Consider the following 22,812-nt stretch of genomic DNA (forward strand, 5'->3'; position numbering starts at 1 on the left):
TATGAAGATGTGGGTATATCTACCTCCCCTTTTTTGTCATTCTGGTGGGGTTTAGAAGAGGGGAGAGGAAAAAGTATGTGTTCTACCCATCATCTTGAACAAAAAGCCCCCCTCACAGATTTTTATTTCTAAAATTTGTGCTGTTTTATGGAGAAAAGTAGGGTAGAAATAAGCACAAATTATTCTCTGAGCATCTACTGCATGTCAGGCTCACGCACTCATATCATCTCGCTGAATCTTCGTAAGAACTATGCTATGCACATGTGTCCCCATCGTGTCGCTGAGAAGACTGAGATCCAGATAGGTCAGGTTACAAAGGGCAGCAGAGGAGCTGATTAGCAGAGCTGGAGTTTGGCCTATGCCCTCCCTGCTCCTGCAGCCTCCGTAGTGCCCGCTGGAGCTCTCACCCTCTGCAGGGATGCAAGAATGGACCAGCCCACCCCTTGTTTTTACTGTTGATGCATTGCCTATTCTGGGGGCTTGGGGGTTCCCAGCTGGGCCTTCTGCCTTGGTTTTCAACTTCGAACATCATTTGGTAATAGAATGCCTTCACATTAGAGCTAATTCAAATGTGCTTATGTCGGAGTTGGGCCTAATTTGTAGGAATGATATAGAAACCTGTTGGAAATGAATCCAACTCAGTAGTATAACCCAGGGTCAATCTCATGCATAAATTTTATTGTTCCACACTGCTATGTTTTGACTCGAACTGAACTTGATAATGTGGAAGGTGGACCCGGGGCCTTTCTTTTTGCTCGTTTATTCTGCGAAGATTTAACGAGTGCCTATTGGGTGCTACCTACATTATTTAAGGAGGTCTCTTTACCCCACCCCACCCGTATGCATTCTCTGTTCTATATGCCCACCAGAGCTGTAAGTTAATTTTTATACAAACCCAGATAGTGGATTCAAATATAACTTTTGAGTTCTATGGAAGTGCCTGGGTTCATATCCTGTCACTTACAAGCTGTGTGACTTTGGACCTATCACTTAACCTCTCTGAGCCTCAGTTAGCTCACATAATGGCATTTGCATCTCAGGTTTGTGGTGAGGCCTCTGGGAGATCAGGTAGGTCGTTCCCTCCCTCATTCCTGTGCCAGGTGCTGTTCAGGTCAGCTGGGCCTTCAAAGGACAGTGAGCATAGATGTCATCCCAGGTTTTTATGTCTTTTCATAAATTGGAGGTCTAAGGAGCTTTTGAGTTCAGAATTAAGTGTAGTGGTGTTTCTGGTTGGGGTGGTCTCGTTTCTCCTCTGTATCAGTTCTCTTCTTTCTCATTGAAGCTCTCACAGGAACCCTTTAAAGTTCAATTAAACATTCAGACTCACAAGACTCACACAGGTTACCCTTAGTACCCGTCTCCTTGAAGGACTTGGGACAGGAACCACCTCTTGCCAGCAGGGCACATGATCTGTCCCTCTTCTGTGGGAGTACTTCTAGCAGTGGGCTCTGCGGGAGCCCACAGAGGTGGCCAGCAGCTCTTCTCTTTGTCAGCCCCCGCCCTGCCAGGTTTTGGTAAAGATGCAAGGGAGCGAGACCCACAATGGGTGGGTTTGGAAGCCACCCTGACTTAGAAGCTTTAGTTGCCAAAGGAACATCTCTTGTAACAATTCCATAGTATCCACATCAAGGGTCCCTGCAAGGGGCATGTCAGTTACAAGAGTCACTACACTCAGGGCAACTTTAACTATGGCTTCTTTATCAAATCTTTGTAATGTATTTATAACTTATTTATAGTTCCTTCCAGTCCAGATGCAACTTACCAATCAAGGGTCATTTTACCACAAGCAGAGTTACCTAGTAATATAGTTAGCATCCTGCCTACATCAGGTTTCCAAGGGAGTTATGTCAGACAGTTAAAAAAGCTGAAATGCTTTTGCAAAAGGGAAAAGGGTTTGGTTAACCCTTTGTCCATATTTGCCATGCTATTTTCCCCTGAGGTATGGCGCTTTTCAGCAGTTCTTTTGGAGGGATGAATGAAGCCCTTGGTATGTTTTGAAATGTATCCCATGCTTGTGTACGTTTTCTGATTGATTATATAAGACACACTCACACTCTGGCCAAGAGATATGCTTTGGAGTCATATTGGCCTGGGATCAAATTCTGGCTTTGAAACGTATTAAGAGTTAATTCATTTACTCATTCATTCATTCAGCCGTGCAAAGAACATTCACTGCCTGCTGTATGCAGGGCTTGGAGGCATACGCCAGTCATGGAAAGGAGATGAAGACCTGGTCCTTGTCCTTGAGAAGCCACAGTCTAATATATTAGAGAGACAGGCAGAAAGAAACAATTCCAAATGGGCGTGAGACCACCAGGCCAGGCAGCGGGGCAGTTAGGGAAGTCTTCTCTGACGAGGGGACACCTGGCCTGTGCTTGAAGGTGAAATTGGCCATGTGAAGAAGATAGGGAAAAGCATTCCAGGTAGAAGGAACAGCACATGCAAAGCCATCGAAGGGGCCAAGAGTGTCAAGAGATGTGGCTAGAGAGGGGAGCAAGGCCATTTGGAAAGCTACTTAGTATCTCTGGGCCTCAGTTTCCTCATCTGCAAAATGGGATTAACTGTGCTTACCTGTTGATGAAATTAAATGAGATAATAATGTGTGTTTAAGCATCTGGGATACTTAATTTTAATTCCCTTTCCAAAACTCTCTATGGGTGCCTAAGAGCCAAACTTTGATTTTAAATGAGACAAAGAGAAAAAAAAAACCAAACCTGCAGGGCCTGGCCTCCCACCTGTGCAGTGCAAGCATTTCCTCCACTGGCTCTTGTGTCAGTCCTTTTACTTGTCTTGTGGATCGATCGCTAAATGTTTGCGTGCTGTCTTGGATTATGTCTTATAGTATCAGTGAAGCACATAATTGTGTTTTCCTAAAGACTCCACGTTAACAATAAGCCACCACCCTGTTGTGGCGTCTTTGGGACAATATTCCCTCTGCTGACAGCCTTGAGTCTGTCCGATGCTCTGTCAACATGTCCTGTCACTTGCTGCTTTGTCTTGCTTTCCTGAAATGTGGCCACCGCCCACATACAAGCTGGGGGCACTTAGCTTTTGGGGACATTCACTATCCAGTGACCACAAGTCACACATCACAGTGAGCTGAGGAACCATGCCGACCGTGATGGAGCGCCGTCTGATGTGTAAATTAGATCCTGTCATTTCTCTGGGCAGAATCCCTCATGGGTCTCTGTTGTGGCTTGGTGAACTCTGCCCAACTGAAATCAGACCTCTGCTTAAAACCTTCCAATGCTTCCCCTGGTGTGTAGGTAACATCAAATGCCTTTTCTGGTGCAGACATCCTGGTGTGATCTAGCCCCTGCCTGCTTTTCCAGCCTCACTCCCAGCTGCTCTGTCCAAGGCCCCAGGCTTTGTGCTGGGGATACGGTGGGGAGCAAAGCCAGCCTCCATTGACTCTGTTCTCACTACCCCACCCTTCTTGCTTTTCCCCAGACACCTCCACCCGCGTGGTCTTTTTTGCTTGAGGGGCCTTGCATATGCTGTTCCCTTGGTCTGGAGTGTCCTTGTCTTCATTCTGCACAAGGCTGGCTCCTGTTTACCCTTCAGGTCTCAGCTTTATCCTCACCTCCTCCAAGACTCCGACCCCCCTAATCTATGCAGTTACCCTGTTATTCTCTATCTCAGCCTCCAGTGTATTTTCCGCCTTGCATGATATATCTATGATATGACTTGAGTGTCTGTTCCACCTTGAGGACAGTAAGCTTTCCAACCAGTGGCATCATGCTTGTTCTCTTCACTCCCTAGTCCCTGGCACCTTAGCGTGGTGTCTGCTATGTAGTAGGTGCTCAATAAAAAGAAAGAATGAATCAGTGTGGTGGTTATACTTTCCAGAGATGGCCACCATAACATATCCCAGGCTGTGTTTCCAAGAATAATTCGCTTACCCTCTCTGGGCCTCACTTGTCATATTTGTACATTGTTGCCGAGAGGATTAAACACATAAATGTGAGAGACACAGTGTGTGGGCCTTGCAGGTGTTGTTAATAAATGTGTGTTCCCATTGTAACGACAGAGCCCAAGGAAGAAAGTGGGAATGGCAGTCAAGAGGGCTGATGGTCGAAACCCTTAGGATTTTTCATCAGTGCTTGACTCTCTGGGGGCAGGGCTGGCAGACCTCAGCCCCCTGTTTTGTCCACTTCCCATCTCCCTGTGGGTAGTGACCTTGCCATTTTCAGGAGGGAGGTGTCACTCCTGGTTGGTTGGGTTGGGGTATCTGGGGCACAGTTGGCCTGACCTTCGGAGATAAGGAAATCTCTCTCTAGCCTGTGGGATTGCTTCTGTTGGGCAAGTAGGACTTTTTGGTCACTTCTCTCCTGAAGTTATCACCCCTTTTTCTTATTAAACTGTAAATTTTGAAGACTGTGTTCCCTGCCAAAAAGTTGGGGAAATCACCCGCTACTGTCCTACCACACAGACTCAAGAACAGGGTTTATTTGAGCACTTTCCTTCCTTACTATTTAATGCTGCAGACGTCTCCCCTCCACCCCAGTCCCCCAGAAACCCCTTACCCATCTTTTTCTTTCCCCTTCTCACAGTGTGTAATGTACTTATTCGTTCTTTTTATTGTTCATGTCCCACTAAATTATCAGCTTCACAAGGGCTGACTCTTTGCTGGTGGCTCATGGATGTCGCTCAGAGCAGTTCTCGCTGCTCTGCCTCTGGTCTTGGCATTCCTGACCTATCTGGCAGGCTCCTACATTTTTAAGTTTCTGCTCAAGTGCTACCCCCTCTGGGTGGCCTTTGCTGCCTGCTGCCCACCCCTGTACCCAGCACCTGGCACACCATAGGCTCCCTGATAACTGGAGTATTCTCTGTCCCAGAGACGGGGCCTCGAAGGCTGTGTCTGCGAGGTTGGACTTTGTCTCAAAGGTGGTGAGAGTTGAGGTGTGTTGCATTTGAGAAGAATCTTTGTGGCCGTCTTAAGGGGAAAACAATGGATGGGGGCAAGAATGGATGCAAGTAGACAGTGGGGAGGTGATTACTATGGTTTAGAAGAGGACTGGTGATGGCTTGGGGGATACACTTTCCAATATGGTAGCCACTAGTTACACGTAGCTATTGAAATTTAAAGTAAAATGGAATAAAATATAGTTCCTCAGTCACACCAGCCATATTTCAAGTGTTTTATAGCCCCCGTTGGGCAGCGTGCATATAGAACATTCCCGTCATTGCACAAAGTTCTCTTGGACCCCCCTCTGGCTTGGACTGTACTGGTGGGATGAGAATGGGGAGAAGTAGAGGGATATGGAAGATGTTAGGAGGTGGAACGTATGCGCTTTGGGGACGGGTTGGCCGTGGGGTGTGCTAGAGAGGGGGTGCCAAGGCTAAGACTAGGCTGCTGGCCACGGCCCAAGTAGACCTTCTGGCTCAAAGCAGCGAGCGCTTTTATGGCTCTTGATTCAGGGCATCACGTCAGAAGGATTATCCACTTTCCACCAACAGCACGAGAAAGCACCCATTTTTTTTGGGTGCACCGCGCGGCATGTGGGATCTTAGTTCCCTGACCAGGGATTGAACCCGTGCCCCCTGCAGTGGAAGCGCGGAGTTTTAACCACTGCACCACCAGGGGAGTCCCAAAAGCACCCACCTTATGGCACCCTCCTGGCAGAGTTGATTGTCTTTTGAAAAACCTTCAATCGTGTATATGCCTCTTGCCAAACCCGCCTTCACTCGGGGTCTAGCATGTGCACCGTGAGGTCTTTGTGATCAGGGAATTATATGTATATTAATGCAGATTTCAATAAAAAGAGTTATGTTTGCCATTGTGGTACGGTCTGATGCTGTTTAAATGCCTTTGGTAATATCTTCAATGAGATGGCAAATAGAAAACAGGAAAGTTAGTAATAAAAAATGAATTAGGGTGATTAGCAAAAGGTGAACCGCTTCCCTCCTCAGGCAACAGGCCGAGATGATGGAGTGCAGGGCTCCTCCTGTCCAAACACCCGGCTGGATTATCGCAGCCTCTGTGGCTGGCCCTGGGGTCTCCTCGGCACATAGGACTTGGTTATTGCATTTCGTTTTGCAAAGGTCACAGGCATCCCCTTGGAGGGACTCTGAAGGGGCTCATTTCCCTGGGGTGGGCTAGAGTGGGGCCTCTGAAGAGGAGTTTCTAACTCAGGGCAGGTCAGGAACCTTCTTCTTCCAAGGCAGAGACATCAGTGGACTTGCTTCCCCTTCCTTCATCCTCCAAGGCCCTGGGGAGTCTGTCCTCTTTGCAACATCTTCTCCAAAGGTGCCCTTGGAGAACCTTTCCTAGCTGTCTGGTGCTGGGGTTTGGGGTCCCTTCAAGAAGGCAGTAGAGGCAAACACTCTAATTGCCTAATGCAAACACTGGGACTGGTTCCTGGGGCATCAAAGAGAAACAGAATTCTGGTGACCGTGTACAGTGTGGGGGACTGGAGCTCAAATCAGAAGGACACGGAGCTTCACGTCCACCCAGAGCATGGAGCATGGAGATGGCACAGCTGGTGGTTGGGATGGTTATGGCTACACTGGTCGGCTCACTTCCATAGTCGATGGCCAGGGCTGGGTGACACACGTGTTAGCTATATGATTGCCAAAACAGATGGGCAGATTTGGTTAATACCACGTTGGTTGCATGATCCCCCAAATGGGATAACTATCTCTCTTAATAGGAATCATGTAAGGGTCTTGTTAAAATGCAGATTCTGATTCAATAGATCTGGGTAGGGGTCAGAGACTGTTCATTTCCTACAAGGTCCGGGTGATGCTGAGCTGCTAGTCAGTGGACCACAATTTGAGAACTGAGGACTTTGTGTCAGGCTGAGCTCCCTAGCCCACCTTCCTGCCTCTGTCCTTCCTGAGAGGTCACTGCCAGGCTGTGTGCTGGTGCCTTGGAGGTGAATGGTGGAAGGACCACAAATAATCATCCCGGATGAAGACAGATGTGGGCTTGGGGTGTGTCAGCCTTTAGGGCGAGGACTCGGTTCTGAATCATCTCTATGCTTCTTCCTGCTCTTCCCCAAGGCCTGAGTTTTCTCCCCAAGTCAGAGCTGGCAACCTCCAGCTCTTTCCCTCTTATCCTTCAAGTAAAGCTCTTTCTCTCTGTGTCTCATGTTATGTAAGCTACAGTCACAACTTGGCACCTGGCACAAGGTGCTGACCTCAAACATGGAAACTCCTCCTGCCACACAGGGTTGTGGGGTTAAGATGGCAGTGAGGGGTGCCAGCGGGGTGGGGATTTATTGAATTCCTATGTGCCAGGCACTGTGCTCGGTGTCTTATGTACACTGTCTTATTTAACCCTCACAATAGCCCTTCACATTATGTATTGTTACCATGTCACAGACACCTGACACCTGTCAGGTGATGTGTGTCAGGTGACACCTGAAGCTCAGAGAGGTTGAGAAACTTGCCTAAGGTCACTCACCTGTTAGTAGCAGAGCAGATCAGGAACCGGAATCTGTGTGCTCTGGAGTCATGATCGTTATTCTGCAGCACGTGTCCTCCCATGTACAAAGAATCTTTAGCTTCCTTTGGGACGCCCTTTCACATACGCTCCCTGTTTAGACTCAGATCACGCCTCCTGGGGAAATCTGGCATGGGATGTGTCATTCTCACTGCAGAGACAGGCAGACCTAGGCACAGAGGCAGTGCCCATCTTGTCCAAGCTCAAGCCAGAGTCATAGGCCAGCAGGGCTCAAACCCAGGCGCTTGACCTTCACCCCCCAGCTGCTTTCCACCTCCCAAGAAGATTTTGTTGTTCTCAACTTGATGTTGTATAGATCAGACCTATGCTCTTTGACTGTGAGCGTATCATGGCCCATATTCTTTTGTTAGCTCCTGTATCAGTTATCGCTTGCTGTGTAACAAGTCACCCAAAATTAGTGCTTTAAAACAGCCACCATTTTATTTGCTTATAATCTGTAGGTTGGCTGGAGGGCTTTCTGTGCTGGGCTGGCCTCTGCTGGGCTCTGTCCTGCATCTCTGGCCACTTGGCCAGTGAGCTGACAGCTGGGTGATAGAGGATGGCTTCACCCCTGTGTGTGTGTGGCACTTGGCAGGCTGCTGGCTGGGGGCTGACTGTTGGGTCAGCTTTCCCAGAGCCTCTCATCCTCCAGCAGGCTAGCTCGGGCTTGCTCACCTGGTGCTCCAGGGTTCCCAGTGCAGCGAGAGAGCTCACACCAGGGCACAGGCGCTTTTCAGGCCTTTGCTTGAGGCACATTTACTGCTGTCTCGTTGGCCAGATAAAGTCACATGGCTAAGCCTGGCTTCAAGGCATGAGGAAACAGACTCTGGCTCTTGATGAGAGGAGGTGCAACACCACAACACAGAGGGTGAGCATGCAGAAACCGGAGGACCTGTGGTCATCTGTTTAACCCACCACAGCTCCCCTCGCTCTTTCAGACCACAAACATTTATCAAGCCCCTGCTGTGCGCCAGGTGCTGTGGCTGGGACTCCAGCACAAGACAGACCTAGTGTTGCACTTATGTGGCCTCTAGTCCAGCAAACAAATAATCACATAACGAAACACATAATGTGAACGTGACAGGTGTGATTAGGAGAGCTGCACAAGTGCTGTGGGTAACAGGGAGGGTCAGGAAGGACTTTCTTGACCCTTAAACTGAGACCTGTAGGGAGACCAGGAGTTGCTAGGTAATAGGGACGGAGGGGAAGCATTCCAGATAGCCAGAAGAGCATGTGCAAAGGCCCCGTGGAGGGAGGGACCTGGCACATTTGAGCATCCAGTGAAATGCCAGTTCCCGTTAAGTGTCAGCTGGTTTGGGCTGAGAAAGGAACTTATGGTTCGCAGCTGTCCCCTGAGCAGCCTCCACGTGACCCAGTCTCAGGAGGGAGGTGGGGCTAGACCTTTCCATGGGTGGCTCGCTCACAGGGGCAGCTGGGCTTGGTGGTCTCTGGGAGGAGGAAGAGATTGATGCTCACGTGGGCACCCAGGAAGTCCTTGTGGAAGAGGAGGGATTTGAGCGTTGGAAAGGGCAAGGAGACAGCGAGAAAAGGGTCAGGTGCATAAAACTGCAGGGGCAGGGGGGCGCTGGGTTAAGTAAGGGGCTTAGATTTAGTTCTGTTGGCCAGCAGTCTTTGAACCATGAACCGAGAATGATGTGGTCAGATCTGGGGTGGGGACATGAGTCCTGGGTCCCCCTGGGGAACTCCCTGCTTACTCCCATGAGCTGCCTTTGATGTCCCCAAGCGTTTGACAGGTTCTCTCAAGGCACATCAGGAGGTACAGTTTTGGGAAAAGGCCTGAGCTCCCTGGGAGACAGAGTAATGATCATAAATGAGCCAGCACACGGTTGGAAAAATGCGACAAGTCAGACAAATCCAGGTTTGAATCCCTGCTTCTCGCTGACATCACAATGAAACTCTGGGCAGGTCACTGCCCAGCCCCAAGCCTTGGTTTTCTCATCTGAAAATGGGGCCTGGTCCCATCCACCCTGGGTCGGGTGAGGAGGGACCAGTGGGGCTGAGTTAACGTTAGCGCCTTTGCTTCTGTGTATGAAGGCTCTTGTCTCTGTGCAGCCGAGGACAGTGCAAGGGACCTCAGTGACGACACAGTCTGAGTGCAGCAAACACTCGTCTTTACCAGGCCTGGATGTCAGGGAAGCTGTCTTTCCCAGAATAAACAGAAACCATGGCAACCAGGATGCATCATGTGGGCCAGCAGCCCATCCCGCTGCCGATGGCCAGGAGGAGGGCCCGTCACAGATGTCCCCTGGGGGTGCAGTGACCCCCAGGGACCTTCTTGGCCCCCCCCCCTGAGGTAGGACTGAGAAGTTCTGGAAAAATCAGTCCTGATTTTGGGTTTCAAGTCAACCTCAAATTTTATTATTTAATTTTATTTTTCCTTCTTGTTCCAGAAAGCATGTCTTGAATGAGGTAAGTTGGAGCAAACCTCCCTGCCCTCCCCATCCCTTTGTCATCTGCAGATTCATCTCTTGGAAGGATTTGCCAGGACGATGCTGGGGGCGGGCACCAACATGGTGGCAAAGCTACCCTAGGAGGGAGGGCAGGGTCCCAATAGGCTCTGCCAGTCTCCGCAGACGTGCAGCGAGGTGGTGACATTAATACCCCAGTGGACAGAGAGGCTCACCCTCACCCAGGGTTCACAGCTACTAAGTGGCAGAGCTGGGATTCGAACCTGGGTCTTCATGCTTCACAACTCATTTCCACACTGCATGTGGCTGAATTGGGCGCTCAGCCACCAGTGTGGCAGGGCAGAGGGAGTTTATCAGCCCCTCGTGTGGGGAGCCTGTGATGCCTGCCCCTAGCACAGAGGGGTCCAGGGTGGTGGCGGAGAGGCAGCTGTGTTGGTCTTGGAGACTGGGAAGGTTTTCCAGTCCTTGTGTTTTTGCCTGGCAGCCTCCTTTTGCATCTCTGGTAGGAGAAGAAGTCAGGACTTATGCCCTGACTTCTAGAAGCATGGCCTTGTCTTGGCTGGAAGTTGGGAAAGGGGTTTTCTGGAACCCCTGGCTTCTCCCTCTGTGTCTGCAGCCATCCAGACTGGACAGTCAGAGCCAAGCTTGGGGAACCCCTTGTCCCTGGGAACCTTAGGTCCTTATCTGTAAAGTGAGGGATTTGTTGACTCAGTTGACAGCCTCATGGCAGTGAGCATGGACGATAGAGCCCAGAACCTTAGTTCCAATCCTGTCTGGGACACTTACTAGCTGTGCACATCTAGAAAGTTACCCAACCTCTCAATTCATGCCTCTGTAAGATGGGAATGATAATAGCCCCTACCTAATGGGGTCATCATGAGGACCAATATTTGTAAACGCGGGAAACAGTACCTGGGACAGAGTATGTGCTGTTCCTGGTGTTACCTCTTGGAGTTGCTGGGAAGTTAGTGTGAATGTGGCAGGACCTGTCATGCTCGGCAGGAAGCAGATGCTCAGACACTGTTAGCTTTTTGATTGAGGAGAGGAGGCAGGAGATGGGGTCAGTGTGGAGGGTACCCGGGTAGACAGACCCCTGGGCTGGCTTTGGGACCTTGGAACACCCACTTCACCACTCCGTGTCTGGCTTTTGGTGGTTGCTTATTTTTGGTCATTCATTCACAAGAACACACACGAAGATATAAAAGTATAGATAATACATTAAAAAATTAGAGCCAAGGAAAATATAAAATAGAACAAATTCCAGGTGGAAAATGAAAACAGATATGTTGGCCTTGGGCTCTATAGTTATTGAAATTGGCCTGCACATCTGGTTGTGGGCTTCCTAGTGGACAAGTGAAAAGGGAAATAGATTTACTCCAGGATTTCTTTATCCAAAGGGAAGATGCTTGGCAGCTCCTCACGGGAAGCACAGCTTTAACTGGTATTTGGAACTAAAAGAAATCCCTCCCTCTCACCAGCTTCATGGATGTTCTCAGAGCTCAGTTTCCCCAAATGTAAAATGGGGGGATGAGACCCTGCTCCTCTGTCTGGCTGATTGTGGGCATATGTACCTGTGCATTCCTGGCGTGTAGTGGGCACCCAGAGGGCATAGTTCCCAGCCCTCTGCCCCATCATAGCTGGCGCCTGTCGATTTTGGGGCGAAAGTTTAAGTCAGCATAGGGTCAGCCCAAACAAAACCAGCTGTGCTCAGAGTGCCGTTCTGCTGTCAGAACCCAGTCAGGGGGAAGGTTGTGTGTACGGGGAGTAGAAGCTGTTTAATCACAGGACATATGCCAAGAACAATGAGCACTTTGACAAATTGAGGCTGGCACGTGGCGTGGTGCATAAGCCCCCAGGTGAGTACACACGGTGGGGTTGGAGGACCAGCAAGGGCCCATTTGGTGAGACCGGCTGTGCAATCAGATGTGAGTTGGAGTTCGAATGCTGGGAGGGCTGTGAGGAGGGAGAGAGGGAAACGGGAGGCAGTTGCAGGGGATGGAGGGAGGCAGGGCGCGGAGCACCTTCAAGGGTGCGACGTGGCCCCTTGGTGATCAGCGTTTCTGGCGAGGAAGCACGTGGGGTTAAGCGACCACGACATCCCAGTGAGCTTGAGGATCCAGACAGGGCACCTTAGAGGTGCAAATGGCTTCAGTCACTTCCCTGGGGCAAGATTGTTTTCATCTCGAAGAAGCTTTGTAGCTTCTCAGCACTTCCAGGTGCTGATGGCGGCATCACAATATTGTGAAATTAAGCAGCGAAGCCGACTTCATTACCAGCTTACCTGGTGAGGGAGCAGCACCTTAGTTAGCACTGATGGTTGGGTATGACAGAGCTAAAATTGAACTTGGCAATTACTACTCGTGAGAGGTTCCCGGTGCTGTGAAAAGAAGGTTCCATGGAAATCAATGCTGGTAATCACAGGGCTAAAAATTAGTCAGTTACTATTCAGGTTGCTCTGTCAGCGTACGCATTGGGGTGATGCAGGGGAGGGGGGATGGAAACTTGGGTTTTGGCTCTCTTGGGTTACCTTGTGCTCACCTGCACCAGATTCGTTTTTTACGTTAGTTCCAGGACAGAGGTTTGAGAGACCCCGTGTTAATGTCATGGTGCAGGGTGGCCGTTTGAATGATGGGTCGTTTTAAAGTCCTGTTCTTTTTATTTGCATGAACTCACACCTCTTTCTCAGCTTTCCAGTTTCCTCTACACTTGTGAAGGGGTTTTCCTAACAGGTCCTTGCCTCTCCTTGGGATGTTGCACATGACGAGCTCAGATTTTGTTGACTCCTAGTCTTAGAGGAGGGTTACTGAAGGCTATTATTGAAGGTTTCTGAGCCCTTCGTGGAATTATTTTTATTAAGCTTTGGCTAGAGTATTTCAACAACCTCAGAATAATGTCCCCATGTTGCAGATAAAGACAGTGAGGGGCCGGTGTGTGCTTGGCTGAGAGAGTCAGATGGAAAGGAAAAGCTTGTACAGATTCAGTTCTCAGTTGACTTGGGATGTGGGCCCTGACTCCCAGGAACGGGAAGATGGCAGTTCAGGTCAACTCATTGCTTTGAACCTCAGTTTCCTCATCTGCAAAATGGGAACTTGGGCTAGGCAGGTGTGAGGCTTCAGTGAGATAAGGCAGGCACAGTAGGACCTCAGCATAGGTGGCTGTTGTTATTAACAGTGATTTTTATTGTCCACCTCTTCTGTGCCAGGCACCGGACTGGACCCTTTCCATAGGAGACCACTGCTTTGTACAGAGATCCTGCAAGGAATTCTTAAGTAAATGCAGGCTCAGAGAGGGTTTAATTTTGTCCAGGTCCTCTCAGCGAGTAAGGGGCAGGGCCGGGATTCAAACTCAGGCAGTCTGGCCCCCAGAGCCTGGCAGTTGTCTCTGGCCCCATTGTGGGAACACTTGACCATCAAAAAAAAAAACAAGGCAGCCTGGATGAGCTGCCTGGAGGGCCGAGAAGAGAGAAGCATTAGAACAGAAATACCTTTTCCAAAAGGCTGCAGCCCTTCCACAGGAAGCTGAGTCATCTGTCTTTGTTTTGAACCATAACCATCGAGCTGCCTCCAAATTCGAAAAATAAAAATAAAGCTAAAAAATGCTGAGTTCTGTCAAGTGCAGGGGCCCCTCCCTGGCTCTACCCCAGGGGGAGCTGAGCGGAGGGTCTGTAGAGCTGGGACCCCCGCCACCCCATGGTGCTTGGCCAAGTACTCAGTGCAAAGGGAAGAGCCCTCCTTCTGGAATCCACGCTCTGCAGGTTCACCTGCAGGCGGCTGCAGGTACCCAGCCTGCCAGGTGGACGCTCCTGCCCCGGCCCCGTGTGCCCCGTGGGGGTGGGACTCTCACGGTGAGTCAGTCACGTTGGGACGCTGCTCTGTCACTGCACACTGAGGACAACATGGTGACACCCCAGAATTCCTCCTTCCAGTACATCCAGAATCTTCTGTCCTCAGACTCAGCCTCCCTTCCCCCTGCACATGGTGGAGTTCAGTAAGTGTTTGATGGAGAATGTGGGGACTTCCTGCATTTGTCCTGTGTTGTCCCATCTCTAACTATGCTTCTTCCCTTCTCTGTTCACCCAAACTCTGCCCCTCCTTCAAATCCCAGCTCAAATGACACGTTTTCCGTGAAGTCCTCGTTCAGCCGATGACCCTGGGGCCCTTAGCTGTGAGCACCGTCTTCCTTCCGTCATACTGTCTCACTACATGCATGAGCTGGGATGTCTTTTGAGGACACGGACAGTGTCCTGCTCACACATTGCCCTGGTGTCTGGAACCCCGCCCTGCATGGCGTGGAAAGTAGGCAGAGGGAACAGAAAATTCTTGGTGAGTGAATGAATAAATAAATGATAATTGAAGGATTTTTGCCTTCACACTGTCCGTGTGCCAGTCAGTTACACCCTTTATCAGCATCTCTGGTTTCCAGTGAGCGAGTTTAACATTCAACAAGCAGCATGAGCTTCTTTCCGTAGCAGTAAATGCTGATCACTTCCTAGGTGCCTAGTATTCCACTGTACAGAGACCTGTGATTTATTTAACCAATCCCCTCTCAGTGGATTTTGTTGTCATTTCCATGTTCTCATAAATAATGTTGCAATGAAGAAATAAACATCCTTGTTCATACAGATTTGGGCCCAGAACATCCTTTCCCATCTTAAGCTTATATGACTATTCATGGATGGTCTCTTCCTGCACCCTTCCAGCTTTGTGTGTGTACATTTCCAAGTCTTCAGTATGTCCGAAATTTTCATCCCTTTCTATCACAGTGCAAAACCTGCATCTCCCTTTCCTTCAGACAAACTTCATGTGCTTGGATCTTGGCCTTGTATCTACAGATTGTGTGTACTTTCTATTTGTTGAGCACCTACTGTGAGTCCGTTCCTGTGCTAGGAACTGGGACCCAGAGCTCAACAAGACAGATGGTCCCAGCCATCAGGGAGCTCACAGCCTAGGGAGGAAGATGAACAATAAACATAGAAATAAAAACCATCAAAACAAGCAACCAGAAGCCATCGGCTGGAGGAGTGTGCTACAAAGAAAATAATTCAGGTGTGGGTGAGTCAGTGGACCCCCTCTCTGGGGAGGAAGGAGAGCTTGAGCAGGATACAAGGGTTTTGTGGAGATCTGGACAAAGGCATTTTATGCAGAGCGAACAGCATGAGAAAGGTGCAGAGGCACAAGCAAGACTTCTTCCTCTCCGGAGCCTTTTCTTTCTTTCTTTTTTTTTAAATTAATTTTTTTTTTTTTTCTTTGGCTGTGCTGCACAGCATGCGGGATCTTAGTTCCCTGAACAGGGATCGAACCCATTTCCCCGATCAGGGATCGAACCCATTTCCCCTGCAGTGGAAGCGCAAAATCCTAACCACTGGACTGTCAGGGAATTCCCTTTGGAGCCTTTTCTAATCCCCTCAATCCTTCCTCATCCTGTCATGCTGGGCAGCAACCCCCTTTATCATGTGGCATTTGCCATTCCCCAGGCCTTTCTCTCTGTCACTTAGCTTATTATTGTTATAAGTGGGGCGACCCCCCAGAACTCCTCTCACTTAGTTCTAGATGCCCTCAGATCTCTGATGCTTCCTCAGCAGCCTCTGATGTTTCTGAAATGTCCAAAAGATTAAAATTGGCTTAATAGCCCCCAGCATAGTACATGGTAATTAACAGGTGCTATCATGCCCATTTTACAGATGAAGAAACTGAGGCTCAGGGAAGTTACCTGTTCCAGCAGGCAGAGCAAGAATTCAGACCCAGTTCTGTCTTATTCCAAAGTCCACCTTCTTCACGGAGCCCTAATTCAGCTGGATTTGTGTGAAAGCTAATGAGACTGCCAGGGGAGCCATAGTGCTTCGGGCCAGCACTGTCCCAGACCTGACCCAGCCTTGTGGTGGGTGACCTTGGCCCTTGGCTTACTGGCTTCAGAGGAGTGGGAAAGGAACCAGGGAGGCTCTTATGTTTTTGTTTTAAACTACAAATGTAGTACATGCTTGTGGAAAAGAAAAAAAAAAAAAAAACAAGAAAGGAAAAAGCAGCAGCTGAAAATACCTCCTTCTCCTACTCCCAAGGGCGACCACTATGAACAGTTCGGCACCTTTAATAGTGCAAATCCAAACACGCATCATTTGGTTTTTATAAAAACGGGGTCATGTGCTTGACTTGCTCCCAGCCGGTTCTAAGTCAGCACCTACAGACCTTCCTCATTCTATCATATTCCACAGAACGGATATACTTCAGTCGACTCAGCCTGACCCTGTTTTAGACGTTTAGCTTGCCTCTCATTCTTCTCTGTAACGAGCAACATGAGTGAGCAGGCGTGGTGCACGCAGGTACTAATGTTTCTGCAGGATGGATGCTCGAAGTCTAATTGCCAAATGAAATGACATGCAGGTTTCACACAGGTGCTGCCCAAGTGCCTTCCTAAAGCCCTTCCGGTCCAACAGCCGCTCCCAGGGCAGTGGGGAAGGCCCTTAAGCCACAAATAATGCAGAGCTGAGCTGCCTCCCCTTCTGCGCCCGGAGACCTGGTGTGGAGACCGCCGCCAGGAGCTCTGAACACACAGGCCCAAATTGGGATAGAAGATGGATTTTGATAAAAGAGGTTAAATAACAGGTTTTCCCATTTCACCTTATAGGAATGGGATGGGGGGGTTGGGGTACCGGGCCTCCAGCCAATAGAGGACCAAGAGTTGTCAGGAGGGCTTATAAAGCTTGCTATTTCTGGCATTTTTTTCTCTTTCTCTGCTGATTATGCAGCAGAATCGCACAGAGGCTGTCGCGGGCGCATTCTCTTGCTGCTGGGGTTTCTGTGGAATGAGACTCGGGTTCCTTCTACTTACAAGACGCTGGTGCATTGCAGGTGTGTTTCAGCAGAAGGTAAGCAGCGGGTGCTCGCTGCCTCCTGGGTTGGAAGTGGTCAGGCTGGCGCTGCGGGGTGAAGACAGACGATGTCTGGGTGGGGGCAGGCAGGGACCTGGACAGGTGTCTGTCACATTGTAGAATGAAGATACTTTGAAAGGTCCAGGAGGCCTGCAGTTGGCAGCTCCTTCTTGAAAAGAAATTCTGGAAGTGGCTGGTACCAGCCCCTGAAGAGCAGGTCTTGGTGCCCAGATGCTCAGAAGGCATTTGTTCGCTCATTCGTACATCCATTTAGCATATGCCCTGCAGCGGGCCTGACCAGGTGTGATGGTGGGGGCGGGGGGGGGGGTCTGGCTAACTCAGATTGAAACAAGGATGGAGCTGGCCCAGAAGATACCTGGGATGAGGGGTGGGAAGGGCCTTTCAAGGCAGGGGGGGTGAGAAGTAGCTGGGGACATCACTAGGAACAAAGTTTAAGCCTGCCTCGTCCATTGGATTTTGGAGTTTGTGGAATCAAAAATTCCTCTCCCGATTGGCGAGTGCCACCTTTTCCTTTTCTCCATTAATGATATTGAAAAGACAACCAGTTGGGATCTCCAGTTGCCCTGCTTTTGTAGAAGAAAGGACAGCAAAAAATGAGAAAGGACATTGTCACAAATTTAAGGGCAAACACACACACGCATTATAGGTGACAGGGATTTTGAATGAAGAAACACAACGTTCATGGCATTTTCCCGCCGACCCTGGGGAGACAGTCTTTGTGATGGGAGTTGGCTGAGTTGGGGGCGGGGCTTGTTACCGTTGACAGGGCTGCACCCAACTGAGCCGAGAGAGAGTGGGAGGCCTGACCTCTTCTGGCGCCCATTCATCACAGTCGTAGTCATTGTTGCAAATCTGGCTGCATGCACGTGTGTCCCAGAAATGGAAGCCCCGCCACTCTCTCAGGCCTGCTTTCCCTGGCTCGGAATATCCCAGGTCAACTGAGAGAGACCAAGAAACAGGAGCTTCTGTGCCCCGTGTGTGATCTCCACTTTCTGCACACTGGGTCTAAAAGCAGGCAGTCACAGACCCCAGTCTGCTGGGAAGGCTTTGGAGCCAGCCATCCATTGAGGAAATAGCTATTGAGTGCCTGCTGTGTACCAGGGGTTGGGTTAGGTACCGGTTGCAAATCTCAGCTCTGCCTCAAATACAATCTGTGACATTGGGCAAACTTTTTTTTTTTTTTTTTGCTGTATGCGGGCCTCTCACTGCTGTGCCGTCTCCCGTTGCGGAGCACAGGCTCCGGCCGCACAGGCTCAGTGGCCATGGCTCACGGGCCCAGCCGCTCCGCGGCATGTGGGATCTTCCCGGACCGGGGCACGAACCCATGTCCCCTGCATCGGCAGGCAGACTCTCAACCGCTGCGCCACCAGGGAAGCCCTGGGCAAGCTTTTTGAGCCTGGAAAGTCTCAGTCTCCTCATCCATAAAATGGGGACACTGATACCTGCTTTTCTGTGTTGTGATGATTGTGTGTGTGTGTGTGTGTGTGTGAGCATATCTGTGTATGACCTGGGGAGCTCTCCCCTTGTGCTTGTAGCCAGAGGCTCTGTGTTCTGGTTCTTTTCTTAGGGAGCTTGAATGCACGGCCGCAGTCTGCTTTGCAGCCCTGGCTGATACGAATTTCTCTGTCTCTGGTCACGTCCATGGGCTCTTGACAGGGAGAGGAGTAAATGACAGGGGCTTACTCGCTGTGTTGAAACAGAACTGACTCTAATTTTTAACACTTCCTGAACAGCTTACTGAATACCAGTCACCAGCGTTGTATAATACAACTGGGATCTCAAGACAAAAGCCAGCTAGTAAACCAGTGTTTGCTGAGAGCCCTGGGTCAGGGAGAAAGGCCTTGGAAGAGAGGAGGGAGTAGTCTTGGAAGGGAGGGTGTGGCTGGAGTATCACCACCCCCACCCCCATCCCCGCACATCTCTTGAACCTGGAGAACAGAAGCTGAACCCAGGTTTAAGACTTGGCTTTGAGTCCTGGCTCTACTCTGCGCTCGCTGTGTGATCTCCGGCAGGTCACCTTACCTCTCTGATCCAGAGTTTCCTCTCCTACAAAATGATGGATTGTTAGGAGGATTAAACAAGATCTATCAAGCACTCTGTTGGTGCTCAGTAAATAAAAATACTCATCTCTCTTGAGGAAGGGACCCTGCAGAGCCTTTGACAGGGTGTGGCACACAGCAGGCACCCACTGAATATTTACAGAAAGAACGAAGGTGCCCAGGGAGTGGGAAACCGCAAGTTGCAAGTATGTACCCTGCTATTGTAATTGCTTTGTGATCTAGGGCAAGTTCTTCACCTTTTTTGGTCTCTGATTCCTTCAGAGAAATAATTCAGGCGGGTCCCAGCAGCCCCTACTGTGTTACTCCTTGTTGGAAATCAGGGCTGTGTGGGGACCCTCCAGAGGAGGATGAACTGCATGTTTGAAATTAATTTCCTTCCCATCATTAGTGGCACCCGTAACGACTCTTTCCCCGCTGCCTCGTGCATCCACAAACCAGTAATTAATGAAATTGGGAGCAGAAGCAGGGATGCAGGGTTTCCCGAGGAGGCGGCTTGGGCACAGCTGGGCTGTCCCTGTGGCACCCACTGTGATTGCCTCAGGGGCCCGAGGGCTGCCCAGGAGTCGCCATCTCTGTCTAGCCAGGAGGCCTGGCAAATGTTCACATGTGTGAAAAACAGCAAACGAAGTTCTGAACAATCATAGATGGGGAGTGGATTCCCCAGCTTCTCCCAGACCCTGCGGTGACATTTTCCAGGGAGGGTGTGAGGGCTCCCCCGCTGTCGGGTGTCTGTGGAGATGGGCATTGGAATGGGAATTGGGGGCCTGGGTGGACAGGCTTCGCTCTCGTGATTTCTGGCCATGAGACTTGCGGCAACATTCTTACCTTCTGCGGGTCTTAACTTGCTATGCAGAGCCGTTGGGGCCAGGGGAATGGATGCCCCTTAAGGATGGGGGAATAGTGTAGAAAGGCAGCTTTGATTTGCACGTCTTCACCCCAGAGTGTTCATCTGAAGGAGACGGGGGCTCTAAATGGTCCTTATCTTGGTTCAGGTGCCCCCAGCCCCAGACTTGCCCTCCCCCATTACGCCCATCTTGATAAACATCATGACTGTCCACTCCTTGGCTTAAGTCATCCCTGACCCCTCTCTCTGCCGTACTCCCTGCTGGCTGTGTCTTCAGGGTACAACCACGTCTCCCTTCTTCACTCTTACCTGTGGTTGGGTGACACTGGAGCCTCTACCCAGGCCTCCCTGCCTCCACCTTCCCTCTTAGAGTCTGCTCTGCTCACAGCCCCCAGTGGGATCTCCGGGAATCAATCCCCCGCTTGAAGCCTTGGTCACTTGTACCCACTGGATCTGTTTCAAAATCCTTCATATGCCTGCTTCGGGGTGGGGGCACCTGTCGGATCTCAGATTTTGCAGTCAGAGCTAGCCTCTGTCTCCTCCCTCCTGGGCAGAATCACTGCCCTGCTGCTGCCTAATGCCCCTCCCCTGCTAACCAAACTATCATGCTTCTCGGTTTTGTACACCCAGACCCTTTTGCCCAGAATAGGTTTTCTCTACCCCTCGAGCTGCTGCTTATTCTTGCAGACAGAGATGTGGCATCACTGCTTTCTAGAAGCCTTCTCTGATTGCCACCTCATCCCACCCCCAAGAGACTGAGCCAGGGCCCCTTCTCTGTGCCCTTCCGATCGGCGCTGTGATGCTCGGAGGGGACTGAGGCCATGTATATGCACCTTTATCCTCATGCCTTCTGGAAGGCTGGATAGCACGGACTCTCTGCTTGGGAAACATTCCTTTAGATAGTAAATGCGAAGAATCCTTTGCAAATTAACAGCCTTCAGACCTAGACTGACCGGATCAGAAGCCTCAGCCTGTGGTTTGATTTGGCTGTGTGACCTCGGAAAGCCTCAACCTCTCTGAGCTTGGAGGGTCAAGAGGGTTGACAAGATGACACCTGTAACAAATTCCCTCTCCTTTCCCACTTGCTGGACAGTAAGTGTCCCCAAAGGCACTTGGAACATTTCAGTGGCCACTCCGCATTTCTCCGAGCACAGCAAACCTAAAGGGGGCCCAGGCCCAGAGCAGGCCCCAGTCCCGTACACAGAGGAGCCCTGCATCGAACCCCAAACAGGAGCAAACAGGAGCAGCCGTCGGGGCAACCTGAGATGCAGAAGCCACAGGAAGAAGCCACAGGCCGAGCGGATGTCAGCTGCTCTGGGGCCCCATGTGGTTGCTCGGATGTGCCGAGCTATGCAGCCCTCACGCCTGCCCTTGCCGGCTCCTCCAACCACAGCATCAGATAAAGCAGGCGGAAAAAGTGCTGTCTTCCTCTCTCTGGGGAGGGGTAATCTCAGTGCCATCTGTGGGGTACACTCTATCCCCTGTTACCTCTCTGACCGCTCTTCCTCTCCCCCCTCGCTTGCTCTGCCCACCTTAGTGGTCCCCACCGGCACACTCCCACCTTAGGGCCTTTGCACGGGCTGTTTCTCCCCCACCTACCTGCCCGGCTCACTCCCTCACCTCCTTCCAGTCTTTGCTCGACTATCACTTTTTCAGTGAGGCCCACCGTGACCACCCTGTTTAAACTCGCATACCCTCCACCTCACCACTCCTGATTCATCTCACCTGGCCAACCTTTTCTTCTTTCCATATAAGACTTAGAACCGTCCAACATACTAAGTACATGACTTACTATGTTTATCATTTATTTTCTGTCTCCAATGCAAAACGGAAGCTCCGAGGATCTCTGGTCACTGCTGTATCTCAGGGGCCTGCAATAGTGTCTGACACCGAGCACACACTCAATAAATATTCCTTCAGGAAGTGGATGCATGAGAGAGGGGAGAAGAACCAGCCCAGCAATGAGAAGAGGGTCAGGATGGGTGTTTTGGATTCTCGTTCCATGTATATGCACGCACGCCCTCAGCCCCTTTTTGAGCCTCTCAATGTTCGGGACACGGCTGGCCCGGGGTAAGTGCTCATCAATGGTTGTAGGAAGGAGGGGGAGACTAAGTAATGCCAGTGGAACGGAGACCTTGGCATATGCTACGAGTTGTTGAGTTGGCAGGAGAGTAGAGGTCCAGTGGGAGATGGTGAGGGATGGCACTGGAGAAATCAGGAGCCAGACCAAGCAGGACCGAGGGAAAGAGGTGAGTCTTCATCCTGAGGACTATGGGTTTTGAGCAGAGGAGTGACTTGTGTATGGATGATTTAGGACTGGGTTCTCCTGGTTTGTGATTAGGTGGGAAAACCCAGGCTTTGCTCTTCTACTTTCCAAGAGTCAGCTGTCTGCCAGACAGCCCTTGGTTATGCTTTTCACAAGGTTTCTCATGAACCCATTGTATAGATGAGCAAACTGAGACTCAGAGAATGGAGTCTTATGGAATCCGTCTTCCATGTGGCAGCCTGAGTCATCTTTTAAAATAGAAATCAGAGCACGTTGCTTCTCTGCAAAAACTCTCCAATGGCTTCCCAGTTGAGATAAAATCCAAGGCCCCACCACGACCCCAGGGCCCCACATGCTTTGGCCCCTGCCGACTGCTCTGATCTCATCCTTGCTCCTGCCCCTCTGCTTACCGTGTTCCAGCCACATTACGCCTGCCCTCATGCCAGAGCTTTCTGCTGGCTGACCCCAGGGACTATGCACTGGCTGCCCCCCCCACCACAAACACACACACTTATTACGTGGCAGGGCCCTTCTCCTCCTTCAGGGCTCCTTCAGTTAAACTGTTACCTCGAGAGAGAGACCTTTTCAAGTACTCTGTGTTTCTCTCCATCTTCTGTTTCTGCACTCTGTTTGCTTCACAGCATTTGTCACAGTTGTAGACACTTTGTGTGTTTGTTTGTCACCTGCCTCCTCTAGGGGACTCTGAGGCCTTCGGGGGCTAGGACCATGTCTGATGTGGATTCAGGGAGCTCTGGGCCTGTGGGGATGGCTGATGCTCCCAGGCCTGCCTGAGGAGACAGACACCTTGCAGGGACCCAATTCCTGTTGCACCTGGTCTTGACCCGCTCCCAGTGATGCCCACATTCCCTGTAATGGTAAA

At 50.5% G+C, this 22,812-nt stretch overlaps 1 protein-coding gene across 5 annotated transcripts in view; it reads left to right on the plus strand.

Moving 5' to 3' along the window:
- Positions 1 to 22,812, plus strand: part of TOX2 (TOX high mobility group box family member 2) — a gene marked incomplete at both ends in the record, with an annotated part of 131,330 nt that overhangs the window by 13,449 nt on the left and 95,069 nt on the right. For 2 of the 5 annotated variants that reach the window (XM_082670342.1, XM_082670345.1), the window contains one exon: positions 16,613 to 16,738. The exons of the other annotated variants lie outside the window; for them this stretch is intronic. In XM_082670342.1, the coding sequence (XP_082526468.1) occupies positions 16,613 to 16,738 (126 nt within the window). Of the gene's footprint in view, positions 1 to 16,612; positions 16,739 to 22,812 lie in introns of those variants that run through there. 5 annotated transcript variants of the gene reach the window in all.

The sequence above is a fragment of the Grampus griseus genome (genome assembly GCF_964374135.1).
Source record: "Grampus griseus genome assembly, chromosome: 14".
In the NCBI taxonomy this organism is placed as follows: domain Eukaryota; kingdom Metazoa; phylum Chordata; class Mammalia; order Artiodactyla; family Delphinidae; genus Grampus; species Grampus griseus.